The sequence below is a fragment of the Schistocerca gregaria genome, chromosome 10, assembly GCF_023897955.1.
Source record: "Schistocerca gregaria isolate iqSchGreg1 chromosome 10, iqSchGreg1.2, whole genome shotgun sequence".
NCBI classification, from domain to species: domain Eukaryota; kingdom Metazoa; phylum Arthropoda; class Insecta; order Orthoptera; family Acrididae; genus Schistocerca; species Schistocerca gregaria.
In genome coordinates this window covers 144,772,929-144,788,458 of record NC_064929.1, presented here as the reverse complement: position 1 = coordinate 144,788,458, position 15,530 = coordinate 144,772,929, and the positions used below count along the sequence as shown (strand labels likewise).

Below are 15,530 nucleotides of genomic sequence, written 5' to 3'. Positions count from 1 at the left end.
TGATCAACTTTATATGATCATTCCATTTTAAATCACTCCTAATGCATACTCCCAGATAATTTATGGAATTAACTGTTTCCAGTTGCTGACCTGCTATATTGTAGCTAAATGATAAGGGATCTTTCTTTCTATGTATTCGCAGCACATTACACTTGTCTACATTGAGATTCAACTGCCATTCCCTTCACCATGAGTCAATTTGCTGCAGATCCTCCTGCATTTCAGTACAATTTTCCATTGTTACAACCTCTCGATATACCACAGCATCATCCGCAAAAAGCCTCAGTAAACTTTCGATGTCATCCACAAGGTCATTTATGTATGTTGTGAATAGTAACGGTCCTATGACACTCCCCTGCGGCACACCTGAAATCACTCTTACTTTGGAAGACTTCTCTCCATTGAGAATGACATGCTGCGTTCTGTTATCTAGGAACTCTTCAATCCAATCACACAGTTGGTCTGATAGTCCATATGCTCTTACTTTGTTCATTAAACGACTGTGGGGAACTGTATCGAATGCCTTGCGGAAGCCAAGAAACACGGCATCTACCTGGGAACCTGTGTCTATGGCCCTCTGAGTCTCGTGGACGAATAGCACGAGCCGGGTTTCACACGAGCGTCTTTTTCGAAACCCATGCTGATTCCTACAGACTAGATTTCTAGTCTCCAGAAAAGTCATTATACTCGAACGTAATACGTGTTCCAAAATTCTACAACTGATCGACATTAGAGATATAGGTCTCTAGTTCTGCACATCTGTTCGACGTCCTTTCTTGAAAACGGGGATGACCTGTGCCCTTTTCGAATCCTTTGGAATGCTACGCTGTTCTAGAGACCTACGGTACACTGCTGCAAGAAGGGGGGCAAGTTGCTTCCTGTACTCTGTGTGAAATTGAACTGGTATCCCATCAGGTCCAGCGGCATTTCCTCCTTTTGAGTGATTTTAATTGTTTCTGTATCCCTCTGTCGTCTATTTCGATATCTACCATTTTGTCATCTGTGCGACACTCTAGAGAAGGAACTACAGTGCAGTCTTTCTCTGTGAAACAGCTTTGGAAAAAGACATTTAGTATTTCGGTCTTTAGTCTGTCATCCTCTGTTTCAGTACCATTTTGGCCACAGAGTGTCTGGAAATTTTGTTTTGATCCACCTACTGCTTTGACATAAGACAAAAATTTCTTAGGATTTTCTGCCAAGCCTGTCTTCCTGTGCAGTTTTTTCTCTCTACTGCTCACTCTAGTGACACTGATATTAGTAATGGATTTTATAAAACATGCCCTATTATCCTGTCACTTCTTCTTGATAATGTTTACTATATGTTCCTTCCTTAATAAATTCTGTGGAGAACCTCCTCATAACTTATCAATCAACATAATTTTCAACATCCTTCTGTAACATCACACCTCAAATTCTTCAACTCTCTTCTTGTCTGGTTTTCTCATAACCCGTGATTCACTGTCATACAACACTGTGTTGCAGACAAATACCCTCAGAAATTTCTTCCCCAAAACACGGCCTATGCTCCATACTATCAAACTCAAAAAGTGGGGAATGTGTTCCTCACCAGTACTAGGCTGCTGCTTCTATCCTCCTCTATTCATCCATCACACATTATTTCGCTTCCACAACAGCAGAAAACCTTCACAATGTCTGCTATGTGGTCATCTGTTCTGATGTTAGGTTTACTGCTCATCTTATTTTTGCTACTCCCATTATTTTCGATTTTCTTCAATTTACTATCAATCCATGATATCTGCTCATTCAACAGTTCATTCTCATCAATAAGACCTCATTTTCCAAGGATACCAGTGTCATCAGTGAATCTCACCACTGATATCCTTCCACTCTGAATTTTAATCACACTCATAAGACTTTAATTTTATTTCCACCAACACTTATACAATGTGGTAACGATTGGAGTAAGATTGCATCCTTGCCTTTTTAATCTTTCCATTTCTGTAATTTTAGAGTTGTAGTCTGTCCATAAATCTTTGCTTGTCTCTCAGAATCTGTGGAGCATGACATGTAACTGAGAAGGTGGAACAAAATCAATATGCTAGAATCAATATTTTTATGCTTCCATGTTTGGTGCTGAAGTAGCATGACAAAAGGATTTGTACTGACTACATAGAATAGTGCAATCAACGAATACATCATCACTGCCTGTTGTGAACCTTGATGGAATGAAGTTTTCGAGTACTGCCATGAGCTGTGGGTGGTAATTGATTCTGCAGAGGGGGGAACGTTTATGAATCACAAAAGGAGCTACTGACAGCAATACACTTCTCAGTCCTTTGTAAAATACAATTTTCAGAAGTAATAATTGAAACTAGATGCTTACAGCTTTGGGCAGAATGAATCCCATCTCTCTCATCTTCTTTGTAACTCCACGACGGGAACGATCTTGGCTTATCATGTTCTTCATAATGAAATCCAAAACATCTGGAACACAATAAGAGAGAAAATAAGGTACTGGAACATGCTAATGATTTTTTGCTATTGCATTAGTCAGTTTACAGCAAGGTATTGTAAACAGTTCAGAGTCACAAAAAAAGTAGTGTGGGACAGTGATCTCTACCACCTGAGTGACGACAAGTATGGCATTTGTGAAATAATAATTAATATAAGTACACTGTTATAATTTAGGTACATAACATTTATTAATACTATATTATATTTATTGTTACTGATGTCATTGTATTTTCTCCATTTCACTTTTAGTGTACAGATGATATCTGCAGGCGTGTCAAAATTTATGCTAAATCAGCCACTGGTAGATTTATGCACCAAAACCAGCGAGAAGATACTGTGACAATCAGCACAGATTGTTATTAATAATAAAATGTCTCAACTGATTTCATGGTACAATACCATCAATGTAATACTGATCACATTTGCAATTAGACATTGTCCACCACTGGTAAAGACTTGTTGACAGAAGTCACTATTAGCTGTATATGTAACAATGATTGGCGTAACTGTATTCAGTTTATGTCAATAAACTGGAGCATGCCTTATTTTCTGAAAAGAGAAAATAATGCTTATGTGTTTTTCAAAATTCATTGTTTATTGGAATTCACTTTAAGACAGAAATGAATCAAAATTATTTACAATTATTACAGTCTATAGGCAAATAGCAATCAAGAGGCAAAAGAAAGTTGATCTCTGAGTGAACAAGCAAAATTGCCATAGGTTAAAAAATGAGGAGCAAATGAATTCCCTTAACTGGGTATTGAAGCAGAGCTCTGCACAATCACTATTGAATAAATATGAATCTGCACAGCTCATGAATCAAATTTGGACACTGTTTAAAGAATCTATTATGAAGTAACAAGGAGAATAATATTGTGGGATATATTTTCATCTGTGTTACTGTCAGGAATATTTACGAACTGATACAGAGGTCATTAGATTATGATAAAATATATTAAAATTTATAGCAAGAGAATATTGATATTATGAAGCAGACCACCTAAGGATACAATATAAATTGCGAACCTGCTTCGATTGAGTAGACTGGAGATTGTGGCATTAAAAGTTAATAAACGAAAGTGAGAACTCATATCATTATCAATTCGTATACTGTGCCGAACAGATGGGTGTATGTATATGTCTGTGAACCAGAGAGTGTGTAACCACAAAATGAGTTACAGCCCAAAAGTCATCCGCGCTGTTACGTGTATCTATGTATCACCACCACCAGTCGGATACAGAAGAGTGCTTGCCTAAACTAGTGTAATCATTTACCAAGGCCATTCGTGTCCGGTGTTTTCATGTACTCCTCGTACAAGACTCGCAGCTCATTCTCCTCCTCTTCTGACCACACCTTCTTAGCTGCAGCTGACCTTAAGAAAAAAAATCAGCAAAGAGGTTCATCAGAAATAACACATATATAAGCACAAAATAAAAAAATAATTTGATATGCTACGGAAACTGAACTTTGTAAAACAGGAGCAACCAGAAAAATTATGCCTTATCCCTTAGACCCTCTTCATTTCACCAGAAAATTTGGCTAATTTTACAGAAACTTTTCCCATAAACTTCTTTAAGTGGGTGTTATACCACAGCGCTGTTTAATTTGATATTTCACTAGGTCACATATCCTTGAATGATGTAAGTTCATCATGCTTTTAGCTCATCAAAAATTGCCATTGTGAGACAGTTATTATGTGAAAACATAAAGAACCTCTCATTAAAATTAAAATTGCAGCAACCTGAAATGCATAGAACCAGGCGGTGGTACAAGAAATAGCATTTTCTATTAGAGGCAACACATGTTCGTGGAAAAACTGTAAGAGTAACAGGTGTCATAGTACACTTTCATTCTCAGCAGTAGACCACTATATTTACGAGGGGCATTCGACAAGTAATGCAGCGCATTTTTTCTCACTCAATTTTGGTTGAAAAAATGCCTAATTTGTTGTAGGACATCATGGAATACTCCTACTTCAGCCCCTGTAGTTTCATAAAGTTCCAATACCTGACAGCACTGAATGTAGTCTTCAAAGTGGTATCTGTAACAGAGGTACGTTGCAAGCAGAGAACTATCATTGAGTTTCTTTTGGTGGAAAACCAGAGCATCGTACATATTCATAGGCGGTTGCAGAATGTCTATGGAGACGTGGCAGTGAAGAACAGCATGATGAGTGGATTGGGTGAAGTGTCTGTCTTCACTGCAACAATGTTGCCCATACCTTTCCAATCTCCTGTGTGGTAGTCAGCTACACAAAGCTGTGGCTCCTACAATATTGGAAAGTGTACACATTCTCATTTTAGGTGGTCAACAGATCACAATCAAATGCCTCACTGTTCAACTGGACATCTCTGTTCGTAGTGGTGATACATTCATCCACCAATCGTTATACTCGAATGTGTGTGCTTGCTGGGTTCTTTGGCACATAACAGAAGATCACAGAAAGCAACAAAACAACCCTTTGTGTGGAACTGTTTGTGTGTCACAAGACTGAGCGTGAGAACTTTTTGTTAACATCGTCACAGGCGATGAAATATGGGTTCACCACTTTGAACTGGAAACAAAACCACAATCCATTGAGTGGCACCACACCACCTCCCCTCCAAAGATGTTCAAAGCCAAACCATTGGTCCATGTTCATTTTCACAAAAATGCAAACAAACTTCTCTTTCTCCACAACAATGGAAGGCCTCACCCAAATCTGTGAAGCCGAGAGGAGCTCACAAAGCTTCACCACCCTACTGCCCACATCCCACATCTTCCAACTTGCATCTGTTTGGGCCAATGAAGGATGCACTCCAAAGGAAGAAAAGTACATTGATGATGGGGAAGGTACTGATGCAGCAAGATGTCGGCTCTGACATCAACTAGTGAAGTGGTCAATGTTAAAAAATATATCAGCTCAACCACTTGTTTATAGTGTAAAACACTAAGATTGACGCGTTTCGGAAGTCAAGTTTCCATCACCAGAATAATAAAACGTAAAAGAACCTGTTAAAACTTGCTAAAATGGAACATGCACCAGGCACAATAAAATTGATAATAAAATTAAAACATTGTGGCTACTTCCCTTGTTACAGTCATGTCTTCCAAGGTGCAAATTAAAACGTCGTGGCTAATTCCCTTGTTACAGTCATGTCTTCCAAGGCGCATCTCCACATAGTCGTAAAAATATAAAAAACTCTAAAATGGTGTTGCCTATGGTGTTCAACATCTAACCACATGGCTTTCTCCTCTATCGTCGTAAACCGCCCGTGCGTCTTCGTTGCTACCACACACCAAGTAGCCAAACATGACTATGTGGAGATGCACCTTGGAAGACATGGCTGCAACAAGGGAAGTAGCCACGATGTTTTAATTTTGTTGTGCCAGGTGCATGTTGCATTTTGGAAGTTTTAACAGGTTATTTAACTTTTTACTATTCTGATGATGGAAGCTTGACTTCCGGAAAGTGTCAATCTTAATGTTTTACCCTATAAACAAGTGGTTGAGCCAATATATTTTTTAACATTGACATTCGCAACCACGACCTCTCGTCCAGTATGGATAAGATCATAGTGAAGTGGTACCATGCACTTATACCGGCCCTCCCACTAATAAGGTGTAAGACCATCACACTGAATGGACACTACGCTGAAAAACAAAGTTTTGTAGGCAAAAGTGTGAGAATAATATGGTGTACTGAATCGCAAATAATACCAACCCGCTTAAAAAAAAAAAAAAAAAAAAAAAAAGGGGGAGGGGGGAGTGCTACATTATGTTTTGAATGACCCTCGTAATTGTGATCATGAACAAATTAAATGCCCCAAGCAAAGTTCAAACTCACAAACTTGTGATTTTAAGGCTTAAACACAGCTTGGTTTGCTGCTGCTGTTGTGGTCTTCAGTCCTAAGGCTGACCTGATGCAGTTCTCTTGGCTAGTCTGTCTTGTGCAAGCCTCTGCTTAAGTACTGCAACCTACATCCACCCAAACCTGCTTATTAGAGTCAAGCCTTTGTCTTCCTCTACAACTTTTACCACACACACTTTCCTCTCTTACCAAATTGACAGCTTCTTCATGTCTCAAGATGCATTCTAACAATCAATCCCTTCTTTTAAGGTGTAACATAAATTTCTTTTCCTCTCCATTCGATTCTGCACTTGCTTATTAATTATTCAATCTACTCAACTAATCTTCAGCATTCCCCTGTAACAGTATTTTCTGTATCATTCCCTTGTAGCAGTATCTTCTTGCCTGAACTGTTAATCATCCACATTTCACTTTTATACAAGCCTGCACTCTAGACAAATACCTTCACAAAAGGCTTACTGAAACGTAAATCTATTATTTGATGTTAACAAATTTCTCTCCTTCAGAAATGCTTCTCTTGCCATTGCCAGTCTAGTCTATATGTTGTATCCTCTCTACTTTGACATCATTGATTATTTTGCCGTCCAAATAGCAAAAATCAATTACTATTTTAGTGGCTTCTTCTTAATCAATTCCTTCAGTTTCATCTAACTTAAATGAACTATATTCCATTACCTTGTTCTAATTTGTTAATGTTGATCTTATAACCTCACTTGGAGACACTACCTGCACCAGTCAAGTACCTTCCCTCACCCTTTGCCACATCTGAGGGAATTACAAAACTTATTCCACATTTTTATTTTGGTTCATTCCACTAGTTATTCTATTGACAGACTGTTCTACTGTATAATATGAGAGATGGGGTGCAACCATGTTCTCACTCTCTTCTCAATGATTCTACGTGAAGTTTAATGAAATCATGGTCTTTACTGCAACTTTATTAGCAAAATAGATACCTTTATCATTTTTTCATTTAAAACTACATTAATTAACACCATTAACAACAAACAAGTCAACATAATGAAACAAGTTTGTACATACTTGTCTTGGTAACTGCCATAGCCATATTCAACTTCATATGCCTCTTTAGAAGTCTTCCAGAACAGCAATTCCATGTATACTTTTGGGTTATTCTTTGCAACTTCGGCAAACTTTCTTATTATGAAAATTGCAAACTTTGCCAATTCCTGTAAATCACATTTTAATCAAAGAATGACAGAACTGATGCAGCATATATTAATACACGTAAACATCTAGCAGGGGAATGTTGGCTGGAGTGTAGGTATTGAAATACAGGGGTAGGGAACATGATGAAATAGGTAAAATCAGGGAGGTGAAGATGACTTAGGCTGACATGAGTAACATTACGAGAGACACAAGTAGAACAAGGTGAAAATTGTTTCAACATGAGCAAGGTGCCCACTGACAACATATGCATCAGAAAGTCACTGACCTTTAAAAAAATTATTTCACAAACAGATAGTTGTTAAATTAACTGTAATTATTATTGCACAGAGAGCATTCATTGATTTATTCTTTGTGTTTTGTTGATCATGTTGTAAGGGACCAGCACAGCCTGCTCATATTCATTTTTATCTTAATTTTTCTCATGCTAACACTCTACAGTTCCATCTTAGAAGATTAGGTTTTGATACGTAGGTACTGTCTTTTCTTTCATGACACTCAGTAATTTGCACTGATCAAGCAATACAATGAGAGAGATGCTGGTGGCACCTTGTACTGGAAAAGGTGGTAATTGAAAGTGGAAGCTAGGAGGACTGAGCATAGTCATTAGCCAATAGATGGTCTTAAAGAAAAATACAACAGCAGTTCCTTTAAATCAAACATAATCCCATTTTGTAATTTTGGTTATGTTATTGGAATTTACAGTAGACGAAGCAAACTAGGAATATTATTCTGGAATTTACTTTCTGTCAGATGTTGTTTAAAGAAATGAACAGGCAGTCTACTGACTGGTTTGATGCGGCCCGCCACGAATTCCTTTCCTGTGCTAACCTCTTCATTTCAGAGTAGCACTTGCAACCTACGTCCTCAATTATTTGCTTGACGTATTCCAATCTCTGTTTTCCTCTACAGTTTTTGCCCTCTACAGTTCCCTCTAGTACCATGGAAGTCATTCCTCTCTGATTCTGCGTAGAACCTCCTCATTCCTTACCTTATCAGTCCACCTAATTTTCAATATTCGTCTATAGCACCACATCTCAAATGCTTCGATTCTCTTCAGTTCCGGTTTTCCCACAGTCCATGTTTCACTACCATACAATGCTGTGCTCCAGACGTACATCCTCAGAAATTTCGTCCTCAAATTAAGGCCGGTATTTGATATTAGTAGACTTCTCTTGGCCAGAAATGCCTTTTTTGCCATAGCGAGTCTGCTTTTGATGTCCTCCTTGCTCCCTCCATCATTGGTTATTTTACTGCCTAGGTAGCAGAATTCCTTAACTTCATTGACTTTGTGACCATCAATCCTGATGTTAAGTTTCTCGCTGTTCTCATTTCTACTACTTCTCATTACCTTCGTCTTTCTCCGATTTACTCTCAAACAATACTGTGTACGCCATCGACGCGCAAGTCGCCGAAGTGCCGTCAAATCGAAAGACTTGCACCAGGCGAACGGTCTACCCGACGGGAGGCCCTCGTCACACGACATTTCATTTCATTAGACTGTTCATTCCGTTCAGCAGATCATTTAATTCTTCTTCACTTTCACTCAGGATAGCAATGTCATCAACGAATCATATCATTGATATCCTTTCACCTTGTATTTTAATTCCACTCCTGAACCTTTCTTTTATTTCCATCATTGCTTCCTCGATGTACAGATTGAAGAGTAGAGGCGAAAGGCTACAGCCTTGTCTTACACCCTTCTTAATATGAGCACTTTGTTCTTGATCGTCCACTCTTATTATTCCCTCTTGGTTGTTGTACATATTGTATATGACCCGTCTCTCCCTATAGCTTACCCCTACTTTTTTCAGAATCTCGAACAGCTTGCACCATTTTATATTGTCGAACGCTTTTTCCAGGTCGACAAATCCTATGAACGTGCCTTGATTTTTCTTTAGCCTTGCTTCCATTATTAGCCGTAACATCAGAATTGCCTCTCTCGTGCCTTTACTTTTCCTAAAGACAAACTGATCGTCTCATAGCGCATTCTCAATTTTCTTTTCCATTCTTCTGTATATTATTCTTATAAGCAGCTTCGATGCACGAGCTGTTTAGCTGATTGTGCGATAATTCTCGCACGTTTCAGCTCTTGCCGTCTTCGGAATTGTGTGGGTGATGCTTTTCCGAAAGTCAGATGGTATGTTGCCAGACTCATATATTCTACACACTAACGTGAATAGTCATTTTGTTGCCACTTCCCCTAATGATTTTAGAAATTCTGATGGAATGTTATCTATCATTGCCAATTCTTCTGCCTTTAGGGGCAATTGCCCACCCCTAGGACAAGAGAGTGCCCTGAACCTCTATCCGCTCCTCCGCCCACTTTGACAAGGCCGTTGGCAGAATGAGGCTGACTTCTTATGCCGGAAGTCTTCGGCCGCCAATGCTGATTATTTATCAAAATTTAGGCAGTGGCGGGGATCGAAGCCGGGGCCGAAGACGTTTTGATTATGAATCAAAGACGCTACCCCTAGACCACCAGTTAGTACAAATGGTCGTATAGATAAAATTAAATCAGATAGCGATAAGAATTACATTACGGCAGGGTTCAGTTTTTCCGTCATGTAGAAGTGGCATTCATTGAATTTATTAACAAATAGGTAAAAGAATGAAGCCCCCTTCCTGATCACACAAGTGGTAAAAGGAATATTTAATGGCAGCAAGATTATTTCAATGGTAATGTGCTTGTTTTCATGTTCTTAGTTAAAGTTACACGAGAAAAAGTAAGAAAAGCAAGGATTCTTTTTATTTTGTTTATTTTACTGTTACTGATTTGAAGGTCTGATCTGAAGCTGAACAACAAATGTGAAATTGTAGACTAATATCTCACAGTACTCTTAAACAGTATTCATCAATATGAGATGTCAGGTTTTAGGATACTGTATCGGCTATGCCATTTTTGATTATTCTAATAGTAAATAGCACCATCAAGAATGAGAACAGTTACGAGTGTCGAATAGGTCCTGGGTATACATTACCACAACACAAATAAATTGTAGAAAACTAGTCTACACACTATTATTAACAATAAATTATCATTATACTGATTAATGCTGTTCATTATCATTCCACCTGAATTTAATCAGGTATGTTATAAATAAACCTACTACACTAGGGGTGGGGTAGAAGGGGAAGGAGGAGGGAGAGTTGCAGTTTCCTCAATTATGCTAAACAGTTCTCCTACTGGAAGCTTAACATTACCTTGGTTACACTGGTACTTTTCAAAAGAGGATACAAGGTCCAGTCACATTAACGTGATCACCGCCGTTTCAGTGTGCCGTAACCACTCACAAATGTTCGGGGAGGGGGGCAACACTAGCACTGCGGGGCGTATGAAGCGCATCTACGGGATGCAGGAGACAGTGCGGTCATTGTTGTAATGTGGAAATAGAGTGATTTATCTGATGTCCAAATGGGCACAATCTACATCTACATCTACATCTACATTTATACTCCGCAAGCCACCCAACGGTGTGTGGCGGAGGGCACTATACGTGCCACTGTCATTACCTCCCTTTTCTGTTCCAGTCGCGTATGGTTCGCAGGAAGAACGACTGTCTGAAAGCCTCCGTGCGCGATCGAATCTCTCTAATCCGTGATCTCCTCGGGAGGAATAAGTAGGGGGAAGCAATATATTCGATACCTCATCCAGAAACGCACCCTCTCGAAACCTGGCGAGCAAGCTACACCGTGATGCAGAGTGCCTCTCTTGCAGAGTCTGCCACTCGAGTTTGCTAACCATCTCCGTAACGCTATCGCGCTTACCAAATAATCCTGTGACAAACGCGCTGCTCTTCTTTGGATCTTCTCTATCTCCTCCGTCAACCCGATCTGGTACGGATCCCACACTGATGAGCAATACTCAAGTATAGGTCAAACTAGTGTTTTGTAAGCCACCTCCTTTGTTGATGGACTACATTTTCTAAGGACTGGAGCCCAATGAATCTCAACCTGGTACCCGCCTTGCCAACAATTAATTTTATATAATCATTCCACTTCAAATCGTTCCGTATGCATACTCCCAGATATTAAGTAACTGCTACCAGTGTTTGTTCCGCTATCATATAATCATACAATAAAGGATCCTTCTTTCTATGTATTTGCAATACATTACATTTGTCTATGTTAAGGGTCAGTTGCCACTCCCTGCACCAAGTGCCTATCCGATGCAGATCTTCCTGCATTTCGCTACAATTTTCTAATGCTGCAACTTCTCTGTATACTACAGCATCATTCGCGAAAAGCCGCATGGAATTTCCGACACTATCTACTAGGTCATTTATATATATTGTGAAAAGCAATGGTCCCATAACACTCCCCTGTGGCACGCCAGAGGTTACTTAAACGTCTGTAGACGTCTCTCCATTGATAACAACACGCTGTGTTCTGTTTGCTAAAAACTCTTCAATCCAGCCACACAGCTGGTCTGATATTCCGTAGGCTCTTACTTTGTTTATCAGGCAACAGTGCGGAACTGTATCGAACACCTTCCGGAAGTCAAGGAAAATAGCATCTACCTGGGAGCCTGTATCTAATATTTTCTGGGTCTCATGAACAAATAAAGCGAGTTGGGTCTCACATGATCGCTGTCTCCGGAATCCGTGCTGATTCCTACAGAGTAGATTCTGGGTTTCCAAAAATGACATGATACTCGAGCAAACAACATGTCTAAAATTCTACAACAGATCGATGTCAGAGACATAGGTCTATAGTTTTGCGCATCTGCTCGACGTCCCTTCTTGAAGACTGGGACTACCTGTGCTCTTTTCCAATCATTTGGAACCTTCCGTTCCTCTAGAGACTTGCAGTACACGGCTGTTAGAAGGGGGCAAGTTCTTTCGTGTACTCTGTGTAGAATCGAAATGGTATCCCGTCAGGTTGAGTGATTCCAGTTGCTTTTCTATCACTGGTGTTGGGCCACATGTGGAAGCATTTCCGAGATAGATAAGTTTGTAAAGTGTTTGCTTGCTGGAATGGCAAAATGCCACTGTCCAGAACTGGCGCCGAGAAAACTGCGGTACATCGTGGGTCACTGGTGATAGGTGTAAACAATGGCTTCCAAGATGGGTACAGACATGCAACTGTCGAATAAGTGACTGCCCAGGTGAACCAATGGGCTACCAACAGTGTGTCCTCAATGACTGTCCCTGCATACGGGCCTCTGTAGCAAGTGCCTTGTTCATGCACCCATGCTTACTGCTATTCACTGGCGATGAAAGCTGTAATTTATACCATAACTGGACATCCAGTGAGTGGCAACAAGTGGCCTTTTCAGATGAGTCCCATTTTATCCTCCATTGGTGTGAAATATCTGAAACCAAACACCCTGCAACAATGATCAAAATGGACCTGGCCGTAGGAGGGAGTGTTATGATCTGGGGAATGTTTGTATGGCATTTCCTCGGTGAACTCATCACTCTGGAAAGCATTATGGATCAATACAACTGTGCATCTATCCTTGGGAACTATGTCCACCTTTATATGCAGTTTGTTTTTTCTTAACACAATGGCAGCTAGAAGCAGGACAATGCAAAGTGTCCCACGGCTCACAGTGTATGTGCATGGTTCGAAGAGCACCGAGGTGAATCTACCGAATTCCCCTTACACATGTGGTGAATCAGGCAGTGAGGCCACAAGCGTTGTGCTGTAAGCATGTTCTCTATCAGAGTATTGTGTGTTGCAAGTATACACCGGCTGCCTATGCCCATTCATCCCAACTGATAAGGGTGACAGTCATGCCAAAGTAAGGGTGAACTGTGTTTACTTAACAGTTGGAACACAGCACATGTTATTTCGCAAATGGATCTCACTTATAGGGCTGATGTAGGTGGTGGTAGGAGGGTGCATAGGGCAAGTCTTACAGTGTGTATGGTCCGGGCTAGGAGGCACTGAGAGGGTACTGCGGAGATTTGAGAGCAAGTGTGACAAAAGGCTACTCTAGGAGGTGTGGGATAGAAATGGACCTCATTTCAGGGCAAGATTTTACGAAGTCATAGCATTGTGTAGGTAGTTGATTAATGCATTCAAGACCGGGACAGTACCAAGTGACAAAAGGTGTACTCCAAAGTGGTTTTCTGTGGGATCACGATGTGATGGCCTGGGAAATCTGCCAGTGAAAATAAATATCCTATTGCATTTTCAATCATTGGTATGAAAATATGTACACTATTTCCAGTACATGTGGATAACCCTACCTCATGTCCTATAAAATTACAAAATAACAAAATGGCTAAGCAGTACTTACCTTCTGTAGGCAAAATTCTGGTACTACCAAGAGACAAATTTAAAAGTGAAAAAAAAAAAAAATAATAATAATAATAAAATAATAATAAAATAAAAATAAAATAAAAAAACTAAAATAAAATAAATTATTCCTAGTTTTCAGAACTGGCATTTCCTTCCTCAAACTGAAAAGGATGGTAGGGTGGGGAAAGTTACGAAGTAGAGACAGACCCCACGACGGAGAGGCAGTGCCTCTTACCTTGTGTTCAGGCAGGCTGGAGTCCAGCACTCTCTGGAAGATGCGGAAAAGCGACACCTGAAAGAGGAGCACATACATCTTGCAGTCCCAGCCTATGCGGTGCAGGATTTTGAGGGCGCTGTGGTTCACTGTCGGAGTGTTCCGGTCAAACTCTGACAGCACTATTGTGCACGATTGCACCACATTTGGATGTGCAAACCTGCAAGACATTAACGGGTAAGAGATGAAAGAGAGCTGGCAATTTTAAACATCTCTGCAAAATAAAATGTTTGGAGGTAAAAACAGATTCAAAAACAGTTGCAATTTTAGATTTCATACCATAAATTTCCATCTTTATTTTAAAAGGTTCCCTGCAACATACTGCAATGAATACTGAACATTCAAATGTGTATATGTGAAGAATTTTTGAACCTTGATATGAAAGCATTTAGCTATATCAATACAATAAGAACTAATGAACTGACCACTACCAACATCCAATGAATAAGTTCATGTGTAATATGCTTTTTGATTCCAGTCTCTGATCACAAATGAATTCTTTAGACAATTACCGGTTTCAATCTGAAGATGGTCATTACAGACTAAAACCGGTAATCACCTAAAGAACTCATTTGTGATCAGAGACTGGAATAAAAAAGCATTTTACAGTATTGGATCACTGTTTGTACATGCGATTATGTCACAGTTGGTAAGTTCATGTGTGATTTGTGAAATATATATAATTGGCAGTTTATCAGTTTATTAATTTAATTTTAAATGAGAAATATATAATTTTCCATATTTTGACATTGTTACTACTTCAGCAATGTATAACTCATTGCTCAGTCATGAAGTTCAGCATGTTTTATGCAAAAAGTCATATTGTTTAGGAAACCTAAATTGTTTAAGAATAAAAACTGCTAACACAGAAATCTGTTGGAGCTCATTATAGTAGGATGCAGATTAAAGAAACCCAGAATGTGACTAAAGTAACAAGCATAGGTTTTTGACTGATCAAGGTGAATTTAAAAAAGGGTATAACAACCACTGATTTTAAAAACAAAAGGTGAATAATTGGTTGTATGAATAACTTTTTAAAACACTATGATGTAATGAAGTTAATTGTGACTGATATTACAACATTGATTCTTTGAACTGATTCTTACATAACAACACACTATATAACACATTTTATAACACCATGTGGAAGAGGTCGCTTCATCACTGTTCATCACAGTTACTTATTGTGAAGATTAATGACTGCTAGCATATTTATCGCATAAATGGATATTTGAAACGTAAGTGTCAAGTAACTCAACTCCAAAAAATTGGACAAATGCATCCTGCAATTGAGGTACGTACCAAATAAAATTGCAATTTGGTAATTTAACATTGCTGTCACCCTTGCTGACTTGGTGCTGTCATAAGGATAACAGTCCACAAAAAATGCACCAGCTTATCTTACTCCTGTCAAATTACTATTTTTGGATAAATTAGATGGGACACAAATGTTAAGACCAGAAACTTTCATCAGCAATTATTTATACACTCCTGAA

The 15,530-nt window shown here is 39.2% G+C and overlaps 1 protein-coding gene across 1 annotated transcript in view; it reads right to left on the bottom strand.

The window, feature by feature from the left end:
* LOC126293367 (protein timeless homolog) overlaps positions 1 to 15,530 on the bottom strand; it is a 422,426-nt gene that overhangs the window by 36,445 nt on the left and 370,451 nt on the right. Inside the window, exons 18-21 of the mRNA XM_049986569.1 lie at positions 13,996 to 14,194; positions 7,368 to 7,513; positions 3,751 to 3,848; positions 2,345 to 2,445 (exon numbers count right to left, since the gene is read on the bottom strand). Coding sequence (XP_049842526.1) covers positions 2,345 to 2,445; positions 3,751 to 3,848; positions 7,368 to 7,513; positions 13,996 to 14,194 — 544 coding nt within the window. The remainder of the gene's footprint in view (positions 1 to 2,344; positions 2,446 to 3,750; positions 3,849 to 7,367; positions 7,514 to 13,995; positions 14,195 to 15,530) is intronic.